Source organism: Ailuropoda melanoleuca, chromosome 6 (genome assembly GCF_002007445.2).
Source record: "Ailuropoda melanoleuca isolate Jingjing chromosome 6, ASM200744v2, whole genome shotgun sequence".
Taxonomy (NCBI): Eukaryota; Metazoa; Chordata; class Mammalia; order Carnivora; family Ursidae; genus Ailuropoda; species Ailuropoda melanoleuca.
In genome coordinates, this window is record NC_048223.1 from 63,959,284 (window position 1) to 63,984,371 (window position 25,088).

The window sequence follows — 25,088 nt, forward strand, 5'->3', positions numbered from 1 at the left end:
ACAAATAATACATTATATGTTAACAATAAAAAATAAATTAATTTAAAAAAAGAAACTCTGACTTTAGAATGATTTAGTGGTTTGCAGAAATCCCACTTCCTAAGATTTGAAGTTGGCACAAAAAGATGTATGTATGTAGTTAAAACAGTGTTTTCTGGGGAACATACAAACAAATGCCTTTAGAGGTAAAAAGTTGTATGGAAGCCAAGAAAATATTAAAGAAATTTTTTAATGCTGCTGAATCCACACATATTTCTCAAAGGTCCTATAAACATTACAACACATTTATCAAGGAATATCTGAAGGTGCCAAGATACTTCCAGTAATGTACCAGAATAAACATGACCGTATGATAAAAATACATTTGCATAACAGCCTCTGGGGTCAGGGAGGAGGACAGAGATGAAGGGGGGGGAGGGAGGGTTGAAGAAAGGGAGAGAAAACTGTCACAGTTCTCTGCTACAGTTGTGAAGTTAACTTGTGGTGAACAATAAGAAGAAATCAATATTTTCAAAAAAGTGTCTGCTGAGATCTAAGGAATTTCATTCTTAACCTATATAAGGCATGGAGTCTACCCTGTAAACGTTAGTGCCTTACAAAGAAAGGAGACAAGCAAAAATATTGAATGGGAGCTTCTCTGCTTCACCATTCCCGACCCCCTGTCCATTTTCTCATCAAGAGAAGAAAAGGAATTGGTGGAAAACGTGTTAGCAGTCTTGGTCTGACAGGAAGCAGGATTTAAATAAACTCGAATGAAGGACAGAGTAACAGGATAAACAAATAGTTATTAACAGGCGATGAAGCACAGAAACTGGCAAGAGCCCAGAAGCCCTGATCCCCCCTGGGCTGTGGGGCAGGGAGAGGACAGAGGATTATGGGAGCACCATGGAAAGAGACTGTGCAAGGGAGTGCTCGGTGGAGGTGTGCTTACAGAACTGCACAGCCGCTACCAGAGATGGTGGTTTGGCTTCCTGGGTACCGAGCCGGGCAGAGCCAACCAAGGAGAAGGGCCCTGGGCAGCAGCTAACGGAGCATAACCAGGTACATTCTCAACTCTTGGACTTCCCTGCTGAGAAGACAAAGAAATCCTGGTGAAGCTGTTTATTATGAGGGTACTACCTTTGAGGTTATTATTTACTTCTATTAATGGGTGGTTTAATCACACCCTGAGAAGGATACATAAATAATCCTTTTCTAAGTGTCCTTGCTTGTGGGGACATTGGAGAATTCTTTCAAGAAAGAGCACTGAACTCCCATTACCAGGATTGTTCTTGTTTCCATTTGTTTTGGAAACAGTTGCTGAAGGAAGAAGGAAGTGTGGCCATAAATGTTTAAAAGAATTCCATGTATAGTTAGTGGTGGCCATAAACATATGGTCCTCACCAACTATCTGGACTCTGTTCCAACCATGTCTTTCAACTGCTGTTAACCCTGTCATTATATATTCCTGCTCCATTTTCACTGGGGAAGTCCATGTTCAGAGCCAAAGTACATGGATAAAATATTAAGGGTAATGGTCCAACAAATAAAGGGAGGTAAAGTTCAGAAGCTACATGACAAAAAGCCTGTCACAGAACTGCTGATGAGAAAGAAGTAACTTTTCAAATTAAGAAAACATTTGTCATTGTCATTAGCAGTTTTAAAGGTCAAAAATTTTTAAGGGAATTCTTAAAACATTGTGCTTGGAAAACAAGGAGTTTTGACAAGATTTAAAGTACAAGAATGTGATTTGATCTCAGGACTTTACTGATACAGATAATCTTCTTTTAAGGTATGAGTATTTTTTCCACATTATAAAAGTACTTTTTCATGGTAGAAAATACAGAAGAGGGGCGCCTGGGTGGCACAGCGGTTGGGCATCTGCCTTCGGCTCAGGGCGTGATCCCGGCATTATGGGATCGAGCCCCACGTCAGGCTCCTCCGCTATGGGCCTGCTTCTTCCTCTCCCACTCCCCCTGCTTGTGTTCCCTCTCTCACTGGCTGTCTCTATCTCTGTCGAATAAATAAATAAAATCTTTAAAAAAAAATACAGAAGAGCTTGAAGCATAAAATAAAATAAAAATTACCCGAGATCTTATTACTTAAAAGTAATCACTAGTGGTTGTTTTCCTTTTTACTCTACTCAATATATGTGTATCCTTAAAATAAAATGATGGTACTGATTCTTTATGAGTATTTCCAGTACTTCATTACTCTCCAGGCATTTTGCACCAATTTTCATTTCCATCAAAAGTATGTTAGTTTGTCTAACCATATCCTGTTAGCCTTGTAATTTAAAGTTTCCCCCCCAATTTTATAAAAAAAAATTTTATTTAGTAAGGTCGAACTTTATTCAAGTTTATATATTTATTGACCATTTTTCTGTTGAATCATTTATCCATGCCTTTTGCTTATTTTCCTATGGGACAATTAGTGTAAGTGTGCTTTTTATTTTTAATTTATAGGAGCTCCTTATAGAGAAAAACAATTTAATAAGATCAATTTCACAAATACTATATGATTCCACTTAGATTAGTACTTAGAATTTTAAAGGGAGAAAGTAGAATGGTGGTTGCTATGGGCTGGGGCAAAGGAGCATTACCTTTGTATAAACGTTTAATAAATCCTGATTTAGAAACTGTTAGACCTCAAGGTAACTTTAGATATTTTTATTAAGAAAAATAAAGTACCATTTTGAAGTTTTTTGATAATTTAATTTATAATATTTTGCCCCAGAAGATATAACTCTCTTAGGACTAAGAGATTAAGACCCTTGGTTCCAGCTTACTCCAAAGAGTTCTCAAAAAAAGTATGAAAGAAACAAATAATATACAGAATAATGTTACAGTGGAAGACGGGAACATGACAACTGTCTCCACTATGTGTGATGCATAAAAAGACTATTAACAGCTTTTCAGCTAGTCTGTAGAAAGTGGAAGTAGGAAGAAAGGATTGGCAGATAGACGTTTTGCCAGTAATTGAATGCTCATTTACTTGACATGAGGTAACTTCCAGTTTTTGTGAAAATTACTGACTTTCCTGATACCCTGAACAAGCTTGAAACAGTTTAATACCCAGAGTCCCATGAACCCTTAATTAACTGCTCTTCAGTGCAATCTGTGAAACTTTCTCACTAGATCTTAAAACAAAGATGAGAAAGGTGGAGAATTTTTATGCCAGTCTCAAGCTGGCAAGTTACTTTGAGAACTGAATTCCTAAGAGTTTTGCTGTTTCTTACATACATCCTTAATTGTGCCTCAGATATCTTCAGAAGACAGAATTTCTGGGTTTTAAACTTCTTCTCTTTGTAAGCTGGAAATAAACAGATTGTGTATGTGGTATGATGTGGTCAAGTCTTCATTTATGTTACTTCCTTTGTCTAAAGTGTGTGAACCCTTAAATGCGTGGTTGCTTTTTGGTAATGGCAGCCAGCAGTTTTGTGTTAGGATTTTTCACGACTAGTCCCAGCTGTTGTAAAAAGGAACAATCTACCCTGGCCATAGATAACAGCGCTTTGGGTTTAGACCACAGGCAATACCACTGGGACCTTCCATGTACACTGTGCACATCAGTATTCCTTGGAGAGAGAATGACGATTAGTCACTTCTGGCTCCTCGAAATTCTTGCGTAACTTGCTGTTATCTCAGTACAGTCTCCAGGGGAGGCTTTATCTTGGCACATGCCTTCATCCCCGCTGCAGCTCTCCCTCTTTCATCAGACGGACCATAGAGTATGGGACTGGGACTCCTGTTCCATTCGGTATGGGTTCTCCTTCCTCATCCTGGGTCCTTGCATTATTGTTTTTGTCATGCCTTGTATCTTGGGCTTTGTTGCCACTGTGACAAGAGTCGTCCATCTGTAGCTCATACGTATGTGCCCATCCTCCTTTGCAGTAACCTAGCACTGCCGATGCTTTCTGTAGAATTGTTACATACAAATCATTCAGACGATTCCAGATTTCCTCCTGGCACTTCAGTTTCCTTTCTTCCTCCTTGCCAGAATCCTTGTCTTTATCTCTGGAATATAAAGCTTGGATGCCAAAAGGCTTCAAAAAGTGAGTTAGGCTTGTGTTTTTAGCTTTCTTTTTCCACACTCCATGTTCCAGAGCTAGATTTCTCTTGTGCTTTGGATTTTTCTTGCCCTCTTTCTGCCTGAACAGCAACTCTGCAGTTATGCTTGGAGTTTAGTTTACACTGTGTAAGATAAGGTGGTTTGTAAGATAAGGTAGTTTACTCTTTTCTGATTCTCACACTTCTTAAATCCATCTGTTCTTGATTATTTCACCTGTTATGCCTTGATTTTTCTTTATACTTTGTTTGCATTTCATTTTTCTTCTCTGAAATTATTTCTAGGTTTTTGCTGAGTCCATGTAACTTCTGACTACATAAACGGCTTTGATATGGTACATAGGGGCCTTAACAAAGAAGAGGCATGTGCCCAGTTTACCCCTTCCATCTCTCATGCCTTATTTCCTCCTAAAGTTGAAACAACACAGAACAGTTAGAAGAGCATATTGTCATATTTTGAATGCTTTTATTGCTGATTATATTGGAGATATTGGCATTCTATCAGTAAAAGTTCTTGTGTATCTTCTAGCTAGCTTTGAATTTTCAAATGTGCATTTTCAAAGCATAATAGCTCTTTTTTACCTAGTTGATGAAGGGTCCATAGGCTCCATCTTGGTATGTGAATGCACCCTCTCATTCAGCAAAAACCTGCCTAAAAGTGCTCATTACCACAGTGATGAGGGCACCTCGTCTCCAATCATTGCCAAATAGTTGAACTGAGAAACGTCTTGAAGAGCTTGTCATACTTTCTTTTGATTTGCTCATGTCAGTTATGCCACTATCATGTCAGGAACACACTTCCTCTGTTGAGTATTAAGTTTCATTCTGCCAAATGGAATTTTGATAGGAAGTTATCCTGGGGTATCATGGTGTGTAAACTGATTGTGGGTACCAATGGAAACATCTTTTTCTCATGAAAACTAGGTTTTTTATTTTAAAACACATTTGCTTTTGCATTTCTCTCTCTTCTCATTCCCCTTCTCTTCGAATTGACTAGGAAGAAGATTTTTTTTCTGTTTTAAAACAAGATAAATAAGGATTATTTTATGCCTTATTCTAAAGCAACATAGTTCATTTAGGGAATGCCTACAACAGATAGATTTGTTTTTTTCTTGATCCAGTTGTAATATTTGATGTGTTATAGCCACTCACCAACATTTAGCCAATACTTACAGCTTGGGTTCTTGTACGTACTCTCCAAATACACTCTTTACCGTCTTATTCTAGTTCAGTTTATTAGAATTCTTGCCATCAACAAGCATTCCTTGAAAGAATCTGGTGTCTATATTACTGGCTATAAAATCAGCTTAAAGTGCATAGACTTACTGTCATTCTGTTTCATTTCTTTAAAATAATTCCCGGTAAGGTTTAATGAGTCAGTTCAGGTTTTCTCTATCTCTTACTAAAGTATATATGTTCACTTAAAAATGTGGTATCAGTACGTTACATGACTTGTATATAACATTTTTGTTTAAAAAGGAAAGTCTATTTCTCAAGAGGTCAGAAGGAAACTTTTGTTTCACAGAAAAATATGGGCCATGGCCCCATGACTGAGTCAAATTCACTTTTATTGATCAGCAGTGACTTGCCAACTTAAAGGAAAAGTGATCAAAGTAGCACATGGATTGGCAGGTATCTAATTTTGAACCGCGACGTGGCTCCGGGAGGGTTTGAAGGAGACTCCATCTCCATATATGGTTTTCACTGCGTTTGTTCGGTGCCTGCAAGCACGTTATTCAGGAAATGCCAGTGGAGTGAATACAGAATTTCACCTATATTGATACAGACTTGCACATTCCTAGGGTGTGCAAAACAAGAGGAAAGCCCGAGCTGCTGACTCTGAAGCCAGTTGTGGGTCATGGCAGATCACTATGACCCCCATTTGTGTTTACTGCCTACAGCGTGAGGCTCTTGGAAACATTTAGTTTGTGATGTCTTAGGTGAGCTACTTACATGAAATACCAAAAACTTGGAAAATAAAGTTATTTATGAGGTTAGTTTTATTTAAGAATGTTATAGTACCGCTTCACACCAAAGACATTTAGATTTATTTGGAAAGTATAATGATGTTCTGACCAAACTCGCTCATGGAAGAAACTTTACTGCAGAGATTCAGTGACTTTTCCAAGGTAACAGATCTTGTGTATGACTTTCTTCTGATTCAGAACTTACTATCATAATTGTGGAATCTATATATTTTCCCCACAATGTGAAAGGAATCTATTACGGAGTCAGTCATTAAAACTTTTAATACATTCTGCGTGATACATGCTGGCTTCTCGTAGCATTTCCCTTCGTGATCCAAGTCAGCCGGTACCTGTGAGATGTCTAGGGCTTTTTCTGAGTCTTGGTTTATGCTGTCTGTTTGATAAAATCCTTACCCTGCAGCCACAGTCTTCCTCATTTAAAAAAAAAAAAAAATGCCTGTTACTACTTTGGAACCAACTACTTGCTGGCTGTGGATATATTCCCAGTGATTATAGGGAATTTCAGAGGAAGTTAGAGATACCTCTCCTCCTGTCAACCCTGACCACTTCTAACACTGTTGATGGACCCAGCCCCAGCCAATGTCCTTCTTCTTAGACAGTTTAAAGGCTAAGACTTTTTAGGAAGAACTTGAAATAAAAGTGAAGAGAGCTCCAAGCCAAAAGAAAGTGAATTCTGTCCACTGCTCTCTTCTTATGGATTTGAGGCCAGTTTGACAGCTTCATATACATTCATAAAATGTACCAAAGCCATTTTGATTTCAGGCCATGATGTGGAACTTTTCCACATAAACAAAAGTGCAACTCTAATATTACGTCTTTTATTTTGGGTGTTGGTGGGAGGAGTCAGTTTAGTTAAACAATGGATTTTCTGTTGTTTTCTCTCTCCAAGAGAACCTGCTGAGAATGAAAGCATTGCTTTGATTTTTTTGATGTTGAATCTTTTCGCAACAACACTCAGTCAAGGAGACAGGAAAGTGCTATCAACAGATCATTGGTGAAACAGTGATGGCTTAAATTCATCTTTTGTCAATAACCCATTACTTTCTGTAGCATAATACAATGAAAGGGCTGACTTAAGTCTTTCCTATAGATTTTGCTCTGGGATAGGAATGGAATGAAATGAAAAGGAGGTTTAAGCTTGAGGAGAGAAAGAAAAGGAAATAAAAATTTTTACTAATGTTTCCAGGATGGGAAACCAGAGAGTACAATCAGAGTACCAAGAGATACTCTTTTAAAACCATAACTAAACTTCACTTAAGTTCATATAAACATCCCAACTCTTCTAAATATGTATCTTTACTGAAAATATGATTTTTAGCATGTATTCTTATAAAAACAATTGTTACCTTATCAACTCCTTATGAATTTCCATATGGAAGTCATAAAAACCTTTTTTGCTCAAAGGTTTAGCTCTTTTGCAGTATACACATATAAAATAACCATTTCTTATCCATGTCCACACAGCTTCATATAACTTCTTGAAGGTTGGATCACCATCTGGTCTTCCTCTCTTCCATAGGATTACACCACAGAGATGTGAACAGATTGATGGGGCAGGAATCTAAAAACCAGAAATCTGGATGGACATCTGAGAGTTCTCTGTATTTTTATAGAGGTACTGAGATCAAAATAATTTGAAGTCAAAACTGTTCTGGGAAGTGCAGGACGTATGATCACCTTAGATATGAAGTTTAAGCTCTTCCCATGGATTTCCATCTCCTCCTTCTGTGTAACCATTTCCAAAAATAGGGACACCTTCGGTCCATTCACCTACTGTTTAATGAGTATCTACTACTTGTCTGGCACTGTGGGAGTTTTAAAACTAATTAAGATAATCCTTGTATTTAGAGAGATTGAGGATTGATTATAAAGCAATGGATACTATTTTTAGAGCAAGTATCTCAAAACTTTCATGCCTAAATTGGAGTTGTCCTTCAAAGCAATTATTTTGAGGCAGGGGGAGACTGTACACTTATTCCCTATTACTCTGCCATCTTCCAACAGTCTTCATAGCTGGCCTTATTCTTTTATGTTTATTAACATAGCTAATCCTATAACTTTTCTCCATCATATGTTTCCAGAATGGGTCTGAGTAAAACCTCAGCCCCTTGCAGGATACATTTAAACTGTGAAATAGAACATTCACTGAATATAGAGAACTGAATTTCATATTTGAAATAAGCACATTAAGTTCAGCCTGGAATAAGAGCTCACATGCTGTAGATATCTTTTAAGCAAGGGCAAAGGAGGGAATGAGAAAGACATTCTTATTGGCCACATTAGTAATCTAAAGCAGAATATTGTCATGATTGTTTTTCTCTGTACTTATGAGACTTGATTATTTAAAGATCCATTTTCCAAATAAGTACTGCTTTAGGTCCTGGAGTCTTTTTTGATGTTAACATGTTGGTGAATGCGTGTTGTGTGTATCTCTATGTCCGTTGATAATTTATATTTTTAGGTCACTAGATGGTGCTCTTTCACTTTGAAATATAATGTATTTTCCATTGAGGCTTTTGCTGTTTATTTTATTGTTCTGTTGATACAGAGGTGGTGGAAAATCAAAATTTTTCATAGTTTGGATCTGAGGCTTCCTTCCCTCTACAGGTGCATAGGAATTTTAATGTGATTATCCAACCTGTAAAAGTAATAGGTTTTCAGATTAGCATACCACTCAATACTTAATTTATTTTGTAAGAAAATACATTTTTCCCCTGTAGAACCATTTTATGTTACGTATACTTGGCTGATATATAAGACACTACAATTATTTTTTTTTTATGTGGTTTCATCTGTCCTATACGTGATTGAAAAATGACTTGGGAAACAAACAAAATGCCAGTTACTGGATCCTGGAGACCCAGGAACGTATATTTTAGCAAGAGCTACAATTGAGAGCAATCAGGTATGTTTTGAGAAGTGCCAGTTTCTAATCTCCCAGTAGTAAGTGTTTTCAGTGGAGATTAACGTCGGAGTCAGCTGACAGTAATTGAAATCAAAGTCAAAGATAGCTGGGATCAAAATTTTGAATGTAGATAACTGCCTCCAGGAGTTATAATGGATATAATAAGAATTATTGAAGAAAATGCTTTGTTTACATAAGTATGTTAAAGTTGGTGAGAATCTCACAGAGAAAAGTGGTTCCTGTTAGGATGCCCTAAGGAGTAAGCAATGTGAACATGATGCCATACTGACTGGAGGTTGTTTGACATCCGTTTTGCCCTACTTTTAGGCTCGTCACCTAATAATACCTGACACGTAAACATTTTAGAAGGTTTAAACCAATCTTAAGATCTTTTCATCTTCACAGTGTCCCTGTGACATGGCGAGTATCAGAGGAGGAATTAGAGAACAAGGTAGGGAGAAGAGTAGTCTGGGGCAGGGTGTAGGGGGTGGCTGGAGGTGACAGCACAGACTCAAATTAAGCACAGCTGCTTAGATGTCTCCCCAGGAGGCCAGAAGAATTCCTGAGCTCTGAAGCTTGGTGGGAAATTGTTGTTGACTAGGATTGCTCTGTCCTGGTCTTAAGAGCCTGTAGCTTTAGGACAGGGTTTCCTCCCTCCTTCCTCCCTCCCTCCTTCCCTCTCTTCCTTCCTCTCCAATTGCTCATTTTTACCTTACGAATATGACATGCTCATCATGGCATTGATTTTCAAATGGACTGTTGGATGGGGATAGGTAAGTCACAGTATCAGAGAAGTATGTGTAATTTGATAAAATTCCCACCAGGTGATTCTCTTTTCTTATTCTAGAGAACCGATGGTTTGGAAGGACCAGTTGGAACTGCTTGTTAATTGTAAAAAATGCTCAGCAAACATTTCTTGACCCTGTCACTGATCTGAAGTGTAGTTCAGTGTAGGGAGGACTCAGCAGAGAAGGTGGTGTGTTGCACACAGACACTAAGGTTGACATCACTAGGGATGGTAATGATGATGCTCTCTGTTATTCAGCTTTATCACTTTAGTGGTAACACTTTATCACTAGGGCTAATGGTATAGAACTTCTGGCTTACCCCAAATGGTCTTGGTTTCTGTCAGGCCGACCCACAGGGTAATAGAACACCCCGTTGTAGGGGAGACTTGGAAACCTGACAGAAGCGAGAACTGAAGAGACACGTCCTCACCCGGAGTTTTGGCTGTGATGTTTCCCTCCCTGTGAAGATTCCAGCTTGGCGAACTGCCTCACCTCCTTTAAGCTTTTACTCAGACCTCACTTTTTCAATGAGGCCTAATGCCCTGACCCCCCTTCCCATGGCTGGTACTCTTCATCCTTTTGTCTTGTTCTCCTTTTCGCAAGTTATGTTCTAATACATTAGATAATTTGTTTATTTGATTCATTTTGGTCTCCTTGTACAAGACTGTAAGCTCCATGTCGACAAGGGTCTTTTTCTTTACTGATATATCCTCCAGCCCCTAGAATAGTGCCTGGTACATAGTAGAGGTTCAGAAAATACTTGCTGAATGAATGAATGAATGTTTTCCTTTATAACAGTCTGTGACAGTAATAAATAGTACATGTGGTAATACATATATAGTCATTTAACACTAATTCTGAATAAATATTAAATATTCCTGAACGAAAATAATGTTTTATTCTGTAGATACCTTCTGAATTAAGTTATCACATAGTTTAAAAGTGTGGATCCAGAGTTGGAAGACAGTGGATTATAATGAATGAGCCTCTGAGTGGTTTTCTAGGGCAAGTTACTAAACTGCTCTGTGCCTTAAATTCCTCTGGAAACAACGTTGCAAAGCTCTGGGGTAGATTAAATGAGTTAACGCATTTAAAGCCTTAGATCAGGACTTGGAATGTAGCAAGAATGTAGTAAGTAATAAATTGAATTTATAGATTCTTCACTTGTTTAAAAAATAATTACATGATAAACTTATTTTGCAGTTAAATGGTTTAGCCAGCTTTCAGAAGGAAAAAGACCACACAGAAAAACATACACAGTTTGGGGATTTTTCCATATTCCTGTTTTAATTACAATGTTAACACACCTAGAATGAATCAAATACTGAGTTTCTTATGGAATCTCTTTTCTTATATTGTAACATCAATTTTATAACAAAGAGTTTGGGGTTTCATATGAGCCCTTTGTTTTTTATTTCTTATAGATCCCCATATTAAGGTTTCTGGAAAGAAAGAAGATGTTAAGGAGGCCAAGGAAATGATCATGTCTGTCTTAGACACAAAAGTAAGTGAATGTTAAGGATACTCAGATGTCAGAACCTTGTCTCTGCAAGGGCTACTTCATGCTGTTATGAAAAGAACCATTTGGAGAAGAAAAACCAGGAGAAAGTAATGGTGGGTTTTAAAATTAGCATGTGTGATTCTACAGTGGATGTAAAGTTCTGTTTAAAATTTGAATAGGTTCTCAAGCTGGGTAAATGAGTAATATTATATATACATACATGCACACGTGTGTGAGTAAGTACATGTAAGTACATATGTCTGTGTTTGTATGTATATGCCACCTTCAGAAACAGACATTGATGCTGATTAGTATAGGGCAAATAACAATGTTTGGAAGAATTAACATATTTGCCTTTATAATGCCAGAATGATCTATATAGTTGTATGTCATGGCATGAAACTTGACAACTTTCTCTTGTAAGTTCTTTCTCTCTCTGCAGGTATAGGTTAGAGAGATAATAGGGAAATTTAGATGTGTAAAAATGTATACTCATTTGTGCAAATTTATTCTAGTAAACACTTCTAAATCACTTATATATGGCAGGCACTTTGCTAATAAGCATCTTACAAATATTAATTTGTTTAGTGTTCATAACCAACTCAGCACAAAGGTACTAGGGAATTTGCCCAGAATCCAATAGCTAATAAATGGAGAGGTGGGATTTAAATCCAGAATGTCTGGTTCTTAACCACTATGTTTTGCCACCTGGTATTTCGTTGAAATGGCTTCTGATCTCTTCCTTTTTTTTTTTTTTTTCTTTTCTTGATCTTTTTTATTTTTAAGAATTATTCACCTTACAATTATTAAATATTCTAGAATCTTTTCCCAAAAAGAATATCTTTTTCCTGTATTTCAAATGTTAAACTAAAAGAACTAAGTTTGAAAATCCAAGTATTTAGTGGATATAAGTTTGAAATTTAAGAATTAAGATACGATATGATATTTTTAACATCTTGTTGTATTTTGATTTTTTTATTTTACTTTTTGAGGACTGAAGAATTTTTATATCAGTCTTATAAATGAGAAAAGGTTTCATGTTTTTATAATTTTACAATACTGAATTTCCCAAAATTAAGTACGCAGATTCTCATATGATCACAATTATTCATTACGTCTTAGAATTACACATTTTGCTTAATTATAACTAATCTTCTACTTTGCATTGCTTTAAGCAAGCCATGTTACTGCTGGAGCTCTGTGCTTTGTTAGCCCTTCCTCATTCTTATCTCTGAGAATAATGGGTCTGCTCTGTAAAATTTTACTTACAGTAATAGACAAGTTGTGAAAATAATGCTTACAAATACTTTCTTACTCAGTGTCACAGTTCAACACTCCTACTAACCTACATTTATTCAGTCTTTTAATTATTTTCATCTGTTTTTAGTTATTTGAATTAAATGTTTCATGAATAATGTCTGTTAAAAACTGAGCAATTTATTTGTAATTATACCTGACTTTATTTAAATGCTGCTTTCCAAAAAGTTATCTTGGTAAAGAGTATATCTTTTATTTCTTCTGACAGATTTGTCTTAAAGTGTCTTAAGTGTCTCTTTTTCATAGCCAAAGAGAAATAGAAAGTATTCATTTGTAGATGAAGATGATATTACCAAGAAATCTGTAAGATTTCCCACCAGGTCACTTTTTGTTGGTACTGTTCCCTTGGAGAAAAAGTGTTTTAAGGAGTTGTTCTTTCCTTTTGCATGCATCAAGAATTAATACATTATTTCCATATAGAGCAATCGAGTCACCTTGAAGATGGATGTTTCACATACAGAACATTCTCATGTAATCGGCAAAGGTGGCAACAATATTAAAAAAGTGATGGAAGAAACAGGGTGCCACATCCACTTTCCAGATTCCAACAGGAATAACCAAGCAGAAAAAAGCAACCAGGTACTTTGTCTTTTTGCATGAATGATTATGGAACAGATTAAAGCTTTGTTTTTCCATATGCATATCTTTTTTGGGAGGTGAAAGCAAAAAAAAATAACCATAGACATACCATATGATCTTACTAATATGTGGACTCTAAAAAAAACAAACAAACCCACAAATGAATAAACAAAAAGCAGAAGCAGACCAGTAAATGTAGAGAACAATCTGATGGTTCCCAGAGGAGAGGGTGGTGGGGAGATGGACAACATGGGTGAAGGGGAGTAGGAGGTACAGGCTTCCAGTTATGGAATGAATAAGTCATGGAAGTAAAAGGCACAGCATAGAAAAGATAGCCAGTGGTATTGTAATAGCTATGGTGAGCATAGCATAACTTATAAACTTGTCAAATCACTAATGTTGTATACCTGAAACTAATGTAATTTTATGTGTCAGCTGTACTCAAAAGATAAAAAACAAGAAGAATGTATGTCCCCTTTCCAAGGAGACTAAAGAGATGATTGTAGATAGGCTATAAACTTTTACTCTCTAAACGGTTGTGGAAGAGAGAGCAACGTGAATGTGATGGCAACGTCAAATGAAGTCCCTGAGACAAGGCCCAGAGAGCATTATGTTAGGAAAGGACCTGGAACCTTGCCTAGTCCAAGCATGTGTCCGCTGTGGGGATTCTGTCTGTAGCACCGCACACGTGGTTCTCCAGGGTCCACCACATCACCTCCTCGATGCCTGAGTGCCCATCTACTTCACATTGACTGAATTATGTCTCTCTTTAGTTTATACACATTTTTTCTAGCCTTTGTGTTTGAGAACAAATGAAACTCACCTGTCCATACATTTTCAGTACTTGAAGATCAGATAGTATTATTTGTGTCCTTTGGAAGTTTCCCCTGTAATCTAATCATAGTACTAGAAACTGTCAGCCACAAAGATGAATAAGATAACCGTCTTTTCTCTGTGGGGACTAACGGTGACAGTGACACATAAGGAAGATAGCAAGGGCAGTATTCAAAATATTGACAATTGGTATGGCTTGGGGCATGGTCTATCAGGAGCAGTGCTCTGGAGCCCCACGCCTTTACCCTCATGCCAAGATTAATTCTTTAGTTAGATGAGAAGGTTCAGGGGATCCCAGAAGAGAGCTGGAGGTGGTGTTGGAACAAAGATTTTTTTTTTATCAGCTAGCATGAAGTAGTTCAGTATTTTGAGTACTTACTGCAGCAGTAACATTGTATACTGATATACAGGACAGACTTGATACACAGTATGCAGAGTTTAAACAAAAGGTAGAAAATGCAGCGAACAAGATGATAAAATAGACAGGATGGCATTATGGGGACTGTGAAGTTTTAGGTAAGTTCAGGGGTTGATGTAAATCAATTGACACAAATCAGCTAAGGAGCTCATTAAAATGCAAATTGTGATTAAGTAGGACTGGGTTGGTGCCTGAGGTCCTTCATTTTTAACAAGCTCCCAGATAATGGCAATGCTGTTTTTTCTGGATGACATTTTGAGTGGCAAGGGTATAGATGATTAGAAAAGCAGATGTGGGCTCAATTAAAATCTAACTCTGTATTTTCTTATTTTTGCAGGTGTCTATAGCAGGACAACCAGCAGGAGTAGAATCTGCCCGAGTTAGAATTCGGGTAACTATTTAGTACTTTAATACTATAAATCAGTGTCAGCAATGTTTGCATCATAAGGCAATAAAAATGTCTTAATTTATCAATTTATAACCAAATCATATGTTCAGTAGTTATGAAATAGTGACAAAAGTTGTTTTAATGTGTTGAAGATGTTTCTTAGAGATATTCCATATTGCACCTGACTCAGTTTTTCTGATGATTTTAAAATGATGAAAAAGAGGCCCAAAGAAGAATTCCATAGGCAGTTTAAGTTATAAACTCTCAGGTTTCACAAAAGACTCCTTTCATTTGAGAAATGTTACAAAGTCTACCCAAGCTTCTGTCTATAATAAAAACAATTTATGTTTTAGCATTCCATCCTCAGAAAAGAAGGAATGAGTTATGCACATCTCTAAATGTGTAGTGATTCAGCTGTCTGCTTTGGGCTCTCATACTTTCATTTAGGAGCTGCTTCCTTTGGTGCTGATGTTTGAGCTACCAATCGCTGGGATTCTTCAACCAGTTCCCGATCCTAACTCCCCCTCGATTCAGCACATATCACAAACGTACAACATTTCAGTGTCATTTAAGCAGCGTTCTCGAATGTATGGTGCTACTGTGATAGTACGAGGGTCTCAGAATAACACCAGCGCTGTGAAGGTAAATAATTGAGATAATTATGAACATCTTAAGTGTAGAAATTATGCAAGTTTTTATTATTTTTTTAGATTTTATTTGAGAGAGAGTGAGAGAGTGGGAACGAGTGGTGGGGGGGAAGGGCAGAGGGAGAGGGAGAGACAGACTCCTCACTGAGCAGGGAGCCCGATGTGGGGCTCGATCCCAGGATCCTGGGATCACAACATGAGCCAAAGCAGATGCTTAACCAACTGAGCCACCCAGGTGCCCCTATGCAAATTTTATCTTTAAAGGATTTTAAACTATTTCATTTTCCAGAATTTTCCCTTGTATTGCATTTTCGTTTATAGAATGTGTTGAGTTTCTCCATAGCTATTAGAAGTGCACTAGAATCTTTCCTTGTGTGTGTACAGTTATTCTATAGGATTATTTCTTTCCTACCCTTTTCTCATAGGAAGGAACTGCCATGCTGTTGGAACATCTCGCTGGGAGCTTGGCATCAGCTATTCCCGTGAGCACACAACTAGATATTGCAGCTCAACATCATCTCTTTATGATGGGTCGAAATGGAAGCAACATCAAACATATCATGCAAAGAACAGGTGCTCAGATCCACTTTCCTGACCCCAGTAATCCACAAAAGAAATCCACCGTCTACCTCCAGGGCACCATTGAGTCTGTCTGTCTTGCAAGGCAATATCTCATGGTAGGTTTACTGAAATTAGTGTTATAATTTCATATTATTTTATTTACTTCTTTGGGTACAGTGTATGTGGCTGCACACACTCCTGTGGTATTTATGAAAACGTTTTGGAAGCCTTGTCAAATAAGTTTATTGGTAAAAGGAAATAAAATATGTATGTAAAGTATGTAGTGCCTTACAGGCTTAATTTCATTACATAGGCGAGTGATTTCTTTGCAGTATTTTTTTTTTAACTTAAACACAGAAGAGGACACAATGAAATAATGTATTTCTGTATTCTGTGGAAGGTGATTATTTTCATCTGACATGTAGTATTTGTTTGCATTTGACAAAGTCTTCTGTTTAATCAGAAAAATAATACCTTTTACCCTCAAAGATATAAATTTTAGTAGCATGAAACGTGAACATTTCAGAGATGTCTGATACAATTTTTAAAATGGTATTTAAGCCACAAATTTGAATCTTAATGCATTGAAGAAAATAGCCGTTGTATAATTCAGTACTGCTTCCTATTTAAAATTTGCAATATTTCTTTCCTTCTGCTATTCATTTAAAAACACAGTGTAAGTTGATACATAGTAACAAAATGGATTGACATAATGTGGACTTATAAAGTATCTTATTAAAAACACCATTGTATTCTCCTGTTCAAGAACTTGACCTTTAGTGATATTTGAAACAGTGAGCCTCAGGTATGCTCTTCACTTGCAGAATTTGTTCTTGAGAAACTTTAGAAAATCCAGTTTTTATTTTTTAAGAGACAGAAAGGAGGACAAGCAGGGAGGGGAGGGGCAGAAGGAGAGGGAGAGAGAGAATCTTAAGCAGGCTCAATGCTCAGCACAGAGCCCAACTCAGGGCTTGATTGCAGGACCCTGAGATCATGACCTAAGCCAAAATCAAGAGTCCAATGCTTAACCAACTGAGCTACCCAGGTGTCCCAGAAAATCCAAATTTTTATTGTTGATTCCATTCCTCTGATAAATAAGAACTTTCCGTATCATTAAGGATTATAATAATTATTTTGTTGTGAATGATTTTTTTTTAGCCAAGCTTAGTTTATAAGGATACTTTTAATATATCACTAGTTAGGTAGCAAATTCATGTCCAAAGATTATTATGATTACTCTTCGTAATTTTCTTTTTTCTTTTTGTCTTTAGGTATTATTTTAAGTGAACTTTTTTAGGCATTCTGTACAGTTAGGAATTAATATTCATACTTTGATCATACCTACCAAAAATATAAGTGTGCAATGAGATATAGTATTGTACAATATTAAAAGAAGTGAGGAAGAGTGGGATAAATTAAAAGGCTTTAACCTAGGGGCACCTGGGCGGCTCAGTTGGTTAAGCATCTTCCTCTTGATTTCATCTCAAGTCATGATCTCTGGGTCATGAAATTGAGCCCCACGTTGGGCTCCACACTTAGCATGGAGTCTGCTTGAGTTTCTCTCCCCCTTCATGCATGTGCACTCTCTCTCTCGCTCTTTCGCTCTCTCTCAAATAAGTAAATAAACCTTTAAAAGAAATAAAAGGCTTTAGCCTATATTTGAAATACAAAAATCACTTTTTTTTTTAAGATTTTATTTATTTATTTGACAGAGATAGAGACAGCCAGCGAGAGAGGGAACACAAGCAGGAGGAGTGGGAGAGGAAGAAGCAGGCTCACAGTGGAGGAGCCTGATGTGGGGCTCGATCCCATAACGCTGGGATCACGCCCTGAGCCGAAGGCAGATGCTTAACCGCTGTGCCACCCAGGCGCCCCACAAAAATCACTTTTATCCACAAGGAAAATGGCACACAGTGATTTCATTTTAATTCAGTATTTTTGACTGTTACTTCTCCCGACATTTACGTACAGAACCCAGCAATCAGTGGGCTAGTACTAAGTGTCCTGGGAATCAGTAAGTATGAGATTCCTATAGTTAGTAGATTCAAGTCCAGGAAGAAAGCATCAGAGGAAAAAAAAAATAGTGGTAACCTCTGCAGAACTAAAAAGTGAGAAAGCTAAAGGAAGAAATAGTAGTAGCAGTTTACTCCAGGAAGGAGGTAAGGTTGGAGCTGCACCAGAGGAGAGGCAGGTCTTCAGTTGGTGAAGAAGCCTTTTGGTGAGTTGAGACCAAAGTACAGAATCTGTTTGAAAAATAGTCAGGAGGCTGGTGTAGCCTGAAGGAAGGGGCCGATGTGTGGACACATATGCCTGTGATTGTACAAGCAAAGCTGGGCCAAAATGTGGAGATCTTGAAATGCTGATACATGTTTAGATTTCATTCAGAAGAAGTAAAAACCAGTACTGTAAGTCTTTGAGCAAAAGCACAGGATTAGTGCCCTTGATGTGGTTGAGGATCTAGTTTCTGGCATCACTAACAAAACAGAAGTCAAGAGAATGGAGGAATTTTCCAAGGTGGAAAATGGGTAAAAAATTCAGGGCCAATAACAGAAACTTCAGACACATATAATTTTGTCATTCAAAAATAGTTTGTGCCCTCAGCATTATTTCCGCACCAATTCCCTAAGCTTTGTGAAGGAATGTGATTCAGCTTTAATACTTTGGTTTACTCTTTCAGCCCGTAGAATATTGCATTATTTGTAGGCATATTAAATTATCAAATGTTTAAATGAGTAACGTTTCACCTCCTACACTTTCTACTGTGACATTTCTTAGGGTTGTCTTCCCCTTGTGTTGATGTTTGATATGAAGGAAGAAATTGAAGTTGATCCACAGTTCATTGCTCAGTTGATGGAACAGCTCGATGTCTTCATCAGTATTAAACCAAAGCCGAAACAACCAAGCAAGGTTGGTTCAGAGTCTGGACCCAGAGAACCATGTATCATATTATATTCTAGATAGTTTTGTTTTCATATACATGTATATTTGCATATACATGGAATTAAATATTCCATATAATATATATGTCATTATATGTTATACTTTGTTATTTAAATACATGAGTTTGTAAAAACATTAATTATTATTGATCATCATTTTCTTTATGTGTTGGTTTTGGAGTCCATTTTTAATGACCGTTATTTTTTACAAACATATGAGAAAGAGAGAAAAGATGTGTTTTTATTAATTTGCAACCTGGTAACTTTCAGCTTTATTAAGTTATCAGAGAGTTGATAAGGCTAAACATTGTGTTAAGTGTGTAGTGTATGTGTACATATCCAATGCAATTAAAAAATATTTAGTTTACATACTCTTTGTGAGCCACTCTGCTCGCACTGCAGAGTTAAAGAATAGATGTCTATTGTCCTTAATAAAATAATAAACTAATGATAATCAAAAGGAAATAATGACATGTCCCCAGTTCAGCCTTCTTGGAACTTCTCTAAGATGTTGCAAAATTTCAATATTTTCATGTATAGTCAAAATTTAATGGGATAAACCTGATGATATTAAGTGCTAGTGAGAATATGAGGGAAGAGGAATGTTCCTACCTTAATGTTGTGTAAATTGGCATAGCCACTTTGAGAAGCAATTTGGGACCTTCTAGTCACGCTGAAGATGCTGAGATCCTCCTGCCCGCCGGCGTTCTATGTCCAGTTATACACCCTGATGAGACTTGTGTACCACATGTCAAAAGACAAGAATGTTGTGGAATAAAAGAAGCAAGTTGCATAATAACATGTACTAAATGATAACATTTATGTATACTTTTTATTCTAGTAGATAAAACCCCAAACAGTTGTGCTTTTCATTTTTTAATTTCTATAAATCTTAAATATGTATCATGGTATATGTATAATATGTATCATAGACAATTTTTATATATGTAAATAACGTGTTCAGTGTCCAACTTAAGAAAAACAATCATGCCTTTCTCAAAAGAAAACTTTAAAGAAAGAGAGGTTTGTGTCTAAGTGAACTTGATACAATGAGTTTAAAGTTAGAGAACAGGACATTGATTTTATGTATCTTGAAGCGTCATGCTTGGCTAATTTGAGTTGACTGGAGTCACTGTAGATACCAAGACTGGAAGATAAAGACAGAAGAGACTTTGTGCATGTAAAGAGTGTCAGGCACAAGAGGAACTCCTGGAGTTCAGTAAGAAATGAGCCAGGTCAGGGGGAAAATAGATAGTAAGTGAGAATTCTAGAGCCTTGTAGCATCCCAGGGCCATTTAGTTTTGTCTAGCTGGCCCCGATGCTGCCTACTGCTTTAACTGCTTTAACAAATTGTCTTTATTGCCTATTGGAGGCTCTTCTCTTAAGTTCACCCTTCAATTTTCTAGATGAGTCCATTGAGAAAAAAATATATTGTTTGGAAATTTATTTTACCGTCGGCTTTGCCAGTGATATGCCATCAGTGAGGAATAGTGGTACCTCAAGGTCCATTAGTTAACTAGTAGACTATAAATGTCAAACGTAAGTGACTGTTACTATGTAGTCTATATATGGTGACGAGTTTGAGTTGCTTTGCAAAGATGAGATCAAGAAAGCTTTAATGTAACAGTGAGAGGATGCAAAGAGAATGGGCTGTAGAGGCGGAGGCCCTGAGGTCCAGTCCTGTAGCTGCCCCTGCCCAGCTAGGCTGTGACCATGGGTATAAGACCACCTTATTCTCACTAAACGTGAATCCCATCCAGAAGGTTTCCGGCAAGCATCAAGATTTATGTACAGCTTCTATCCCAGTGCCTGGAACACAGGACACACCCAGGAAATTATAGCTAACCCTTTATGGTTTTACCACAAGGAGTAAACATAAGAAATAAGTGGTTAGAATTTTTAGTTGATTTTAAAACCGCATCAATATATTCCCTGAGTGGAATCCTTATTACCATATTCATTTCTCACCCGCCTCCCCAATTCATTGTCGACTACTTGCATGTCACCTTTTTCTTTCCCATTATGTGTTTTCATAGTCTGTGATTGTGAAAAGTGTTGAGCGAAATGCCTTAAATATGTATGAAGCAAGGAAATGTCTCCTCGGACTTGAAAGCAGTGGGGTTACCATAGCAACCAGCCCGTCCCCAGCATCGTGCCCTGCTGGCCTGGCATGTCCCAGCCTGGACATCTTAGCTTCGGCAGGCCTTGGACTCACTGGACTAGGTATAAAATTTATTATTATAGCGCTTCTTAGGCACTGGGGGATCGCTTAGCCAGTTCCCTTTCTTTCTACCATTTGGGACTACATTTTAAAGGCTATTTTTTTCCCTTGTCAGTCCCTAAGATTAGGTGAAAAAGCAACAAAACTCACATCAGTCCATTTTGGGTTTCTTGTTAGACTCCATAGATTTTTGTTACCTAGATTCTTTTTATTTTGGCATACATAATCAAGGTCTGACTGTTTTATTTTCAGTGGCTGTGTTTGTTCTTCTAAATTAAGAATGCCATTGAGAGTGAAGTGAGCAGGCTGACTGTAATTTATGTGTTTGTTCTCTCTTGCATTTGCAATATTGCCATCCATCCCTAGAGGTAAAGATTATCCAGTTTGCTTTTCAAAAAGTAATTGCAAATCTGTATGAGGGGTAGAGAGAGGGGGAGGTGAAAGCAAGCAGAACCCCCACTCCCAGTGGTCAGAACTGCGTCATCCGTACACAAAGGAAATCTAGCCTGCAGCTACAAAGAGGAGCCAATAGACCTGTATTTATATCTAAGGAAAGAATGGAAGATGAAAGCATCACCCTCTCAGTGCTTTAGTTTTTTGAGAAAGTGAGGTGAGGTGCTTCGTAGCTGCAATACGTACCGCCTCATTTATGGATTCCTATCTTACAGGTAGCGTTCATTGCCATATTGCAATTGTGCTAGTTTCACTACTTTCTTGCACATTTTTCAGTAGCCTTAATATAAAAAGTCAATGTAATAACCCTAGAAAATCATTTTGCCTCATTCAGTGTTGATCTGAGACAGAAAAAATATTCTCAGCAGTCTGTAAATTTTTTTCTAATAGCTATTTCTTGCTTTTAAAAATCATAATATGGTTATCATATGATTAAGATTCCAAGTAGCCCTGGCTAGACACCATTACAGTAAAGACCGACCCTTTTCCCTTCGGCCTCTCATCTCCCCAAATCCTCCCTTCCCCTGGAGATCTGAACAGTCCTAACAACACACGCGTGTGAGTCAGGAAGTACCAGCGAGGTAATTTAGCAACCAAGTTCTTCCTGCACCAGAGCAAAGATTTGGTTACTCAGTTTTTAAAGTGTTTTCGTGTCTATTCCTATCCTGTAATACTTACTACTTTAAAGATTCCTGAAAAGTTATATACAACTTCATATTTCACTTTAGGATATATTTAAATGCCTGAAGAGAAGTTTCATTACTTAAACGATAAATCCTTAAAACAAGCAAAAAACAAACAAAATTTTCTGAGAAAATTTCACAGTCATTGAGATGGACCATGGACCACAGGGAGGTCGTGTGTTTTGACATAACAAATGCAAACTGTTCCAAGTAGCTCAGCATCTCCATAAATGGGCCGAATGTAGTCATTCTACTGCAGGAGAACATTCCCCTATTCTCTGCGAATTATAAGTGGTTTGAAAAGAGTTTGTTTGGAAACAGAAAACAAGTGAGTTATACAGAGAAATAAAAATGAGTTTCCACTTGAGCAGAATTCTGTTCATCCTGGCTAATGGAGAGGAACGCAAAGCAGCTGGCGTTGCTCAGTGACCCTGACTGTGTCCCTGGTTTACATACACTAACTTCCAGTTCTGATCAGCATCTCTTTGTAGACAGTCTGGGTTCTGTGTTAGAGTTGTATCATGCAATATCTCCTGTGAATATTCGAAAGAGGGTAATCTGTCACTCATATTATATTTGGAAAATATCAGACAGTATCAGCGTGCATTCCAAATGGAAATATTGGTGCGATCTGTATTTTTAAATCTTGAATTTATGTATATTGACTTGGCTTTCATTTATTGCAGGTCTTTTGGGGCCTACCACCTTATCTCTAAACACTTCAACAACTCCAAACTCACTCTTGAATGCTCTCAATAGCTCAGTCAGTCCTTTGCAAAGTCCAAGTTCTGGCACCCCCAGCCCCACGTTATGGGCACCCCCACTTGCTAACACTTCAAGTGCCACAGGTGAGTATCATCTAAGTACAATCAAAGGCACATGGTTTTAGGTATTTAAATAAAATTTGCTGGTGGCTCTGTTTCCTTAAGGAAAAATCATGGTTCAAAGCATACTGCAGCTAAACAGAAACTCCCCAGCATGTAAATTAGTTAAAATGAAGCATGATAAAGGAGGGAGTTTTTCATGAAAGTAGAATATAATCTTCAGACGTGACAAACAGATCAGGAGAAAAGAAGTATGATGAGCAGGAAGTAGTGGCAAAGACACATGCTCACCGACCTGGTCCTTAGGGAACGTGGGTTCCAGCTGGACACGTGTACTTGGGAGTCACATGGACGTGCTAAATCTAACTAGTTTCCTCATCAGTGCAGTGAGCTCAGATTAATTATTCTCTAAAGTCTTCTTCCATTTTAACATTGTTTTGTGTTTTTATAGTAATGTTAAACTTATTTACAGAGAGGTATCAAAATTGAATTCTCTCCTGAATTTGTAGCAATAAAAATGAAGTTTTTTGTTTTTACTGAAAATAATAAAGTAATATTTGTTAAATCTGACTTGTTTCCTAATATCTGTCTTCATGAAATGTCATTGTAGGCTTTTCTGCTATACCACACCTTATGATCCCATCTACTGCCCAAGCCACGTTAACTAATATTTTGTTGTCTGGTGTACCCACCTACGGGCACACAGCTCCATCTCCCCCTCCTGGCTTGACTCCTGTTGACGTCCATATCAACAGTATGCAGACAGAAGGCAAAAAAATCTCTGCTTCTTTAAATGGACATGCACAGGTAATGTCCTTTGCTAGAGTAGTGTGTTCTATGCTGTTTGTAAGAGATAAGCCACTGGTAATACGTTTAAACTTTCACCTAAAATGAATTTTAGAATTGTGACCATATCTGTCTGTTATTTTCTGTCATCATTTTAGTCTCCAAATATAAAATATGGTGCAATATCCACTTCATCACTTGGAGAAAAAGTTCTGAGTGGGAATCACAGCGATCCATCTAGACAGACAACTGGACCTGAGCAAGCATCTCCCAAATCAAACCCTGTGGAAGGTAACTTTCCTTCTGAATTTCAGCCTGGTCTGTTAATTGGATAAAGGGGGTTGTAAAGTCTTTGCAGTGATTTCAAGTTGGTTTTGCTAACCAGTTATGACTCATCCTGCCTCAAGTATGCAGAAAGACATCTTGAATGAAATTCCAAAGAACACAGGGAGAGATAAACTCAAAAACATTTTCCACAGAAAGAATCACTTCCTGTTACATTGGAACTTCCTAAAGTGGATGTAATTGTGTAAGAGGAAAGCATCAATTTACTAAATGTATACGTATAATTTTTTTCCAAGTAGAGTATTTCTTTTTTTAAAACCCATTCACCCCTAATAATCTTTTAAAAACGTGAGGGTCTTCTCTTTGGATTTCATCTTGAATGAAATTTGAGACAGCCTGAATTTAAAGTGTCTTCTTTGCAGCTGAAAGCTGTTACTCCTGGGTCCCCCTTGAGTTGGGTTCTGATTTGTTTCCATCGCAGGTGGTTGTTGATGATAAGGTGACATTTGGATTTTCACTTTATCCCTTCTGCAGGTTGTAACGATGCTTTTGTTGAAGTAGGCATGCCTCGAAGTCCTTCCCATTCTGGGAATGCTGGTGACTTGAAACAGATGATGGGTCCCTCCAAAGTTTCCTGTGCCAAGAGGCAGACAGTAGAACTGTTGCAGGGCACAAAAAACTCACACTTACAGTATGTATTTTAATCTTTAAAAGTCCTTGATCCTTTGAAAGAAAATGTCTAACAGGCTGGATTTGTTTTAAACTCAGTAGTTGGTGTTCTTTGGTTCAAGTGAGCTTGATCTTCTCCAAGAATTTTTTTTTTATTTTTGTTTATAATTATCTTTTCTTTTTCCTTTTAAAAATTCTATTAAGGAATAACATCTGGTAATTTTCACTCTTATATCTTCTTTATAGTGGTTGGGTT

General features: G+C 37.4%; 1 protein-coding gene across 5 annotated transcripts in view; it reads left to right on the top strand.

Annotated features, from left to right (window-relative positions):
- BICC1 (BicC family RNA binding protein 1) overlaps window positions 1–25,088 on the top strand; it is a 269,545-nt gene that overhangs the window by 219,006 nt on the left and 25,451 nt on the right. For 3 of the 5 annotated variants that reach the window (XM_034662531.1, XM_034662532.1, XM_034662533.1), the window contains exons 4-15: window positions 7,554–7,649; window positions 11,152–11,231; window positions 12,966–13,124; window positions 14,714–14,767; window positions 15,212–15,406; window positions 15,837–16,088; window positions 18,748–18,879; window positions 20,948–21,134; window positions 22,955–23,116; window positions 23,703–23,899; window positions 24,037–24,169; window positions 24,698–24,854. In XM_034662531.1, the coding sequence (XP_034518422.1) occupies window positions 7,554–7,649; window positions 11,152–11,231; window positions 12,966–13,124; window positions 14,714–14,767; window positions 15,212–15,406; window positions 15,837–16,088; window positions 18,748–18,879; window positions 20,948–21,134; window positions 22,955–23,116; window positions 23,703–23,899; window positions 24,037–24,169; window positions 24,698–24,854 (1,804 nt within the window). Of the gene's footprint in view, window positions 1–7,553; window positions 7,650–8,866; window positions 8,940–11,151; window positions 11,232–12,965; window positions 13,125–14,713; window positions 14,768–15,211; window positions 15,407–15,836; window positions 16,089–18,747; window positions 18,880–20,947; window positions 21,135–22,954; window positions 23,117–23,702; window positions 23,900–24,036; window positions 24,170–24,697; window positions 24,855–25,088 lie in introns of those variants that run through there. The other 2 variants (XM_034662535.1, XM_034662534.1) reach the window with 2 other exon arrangements.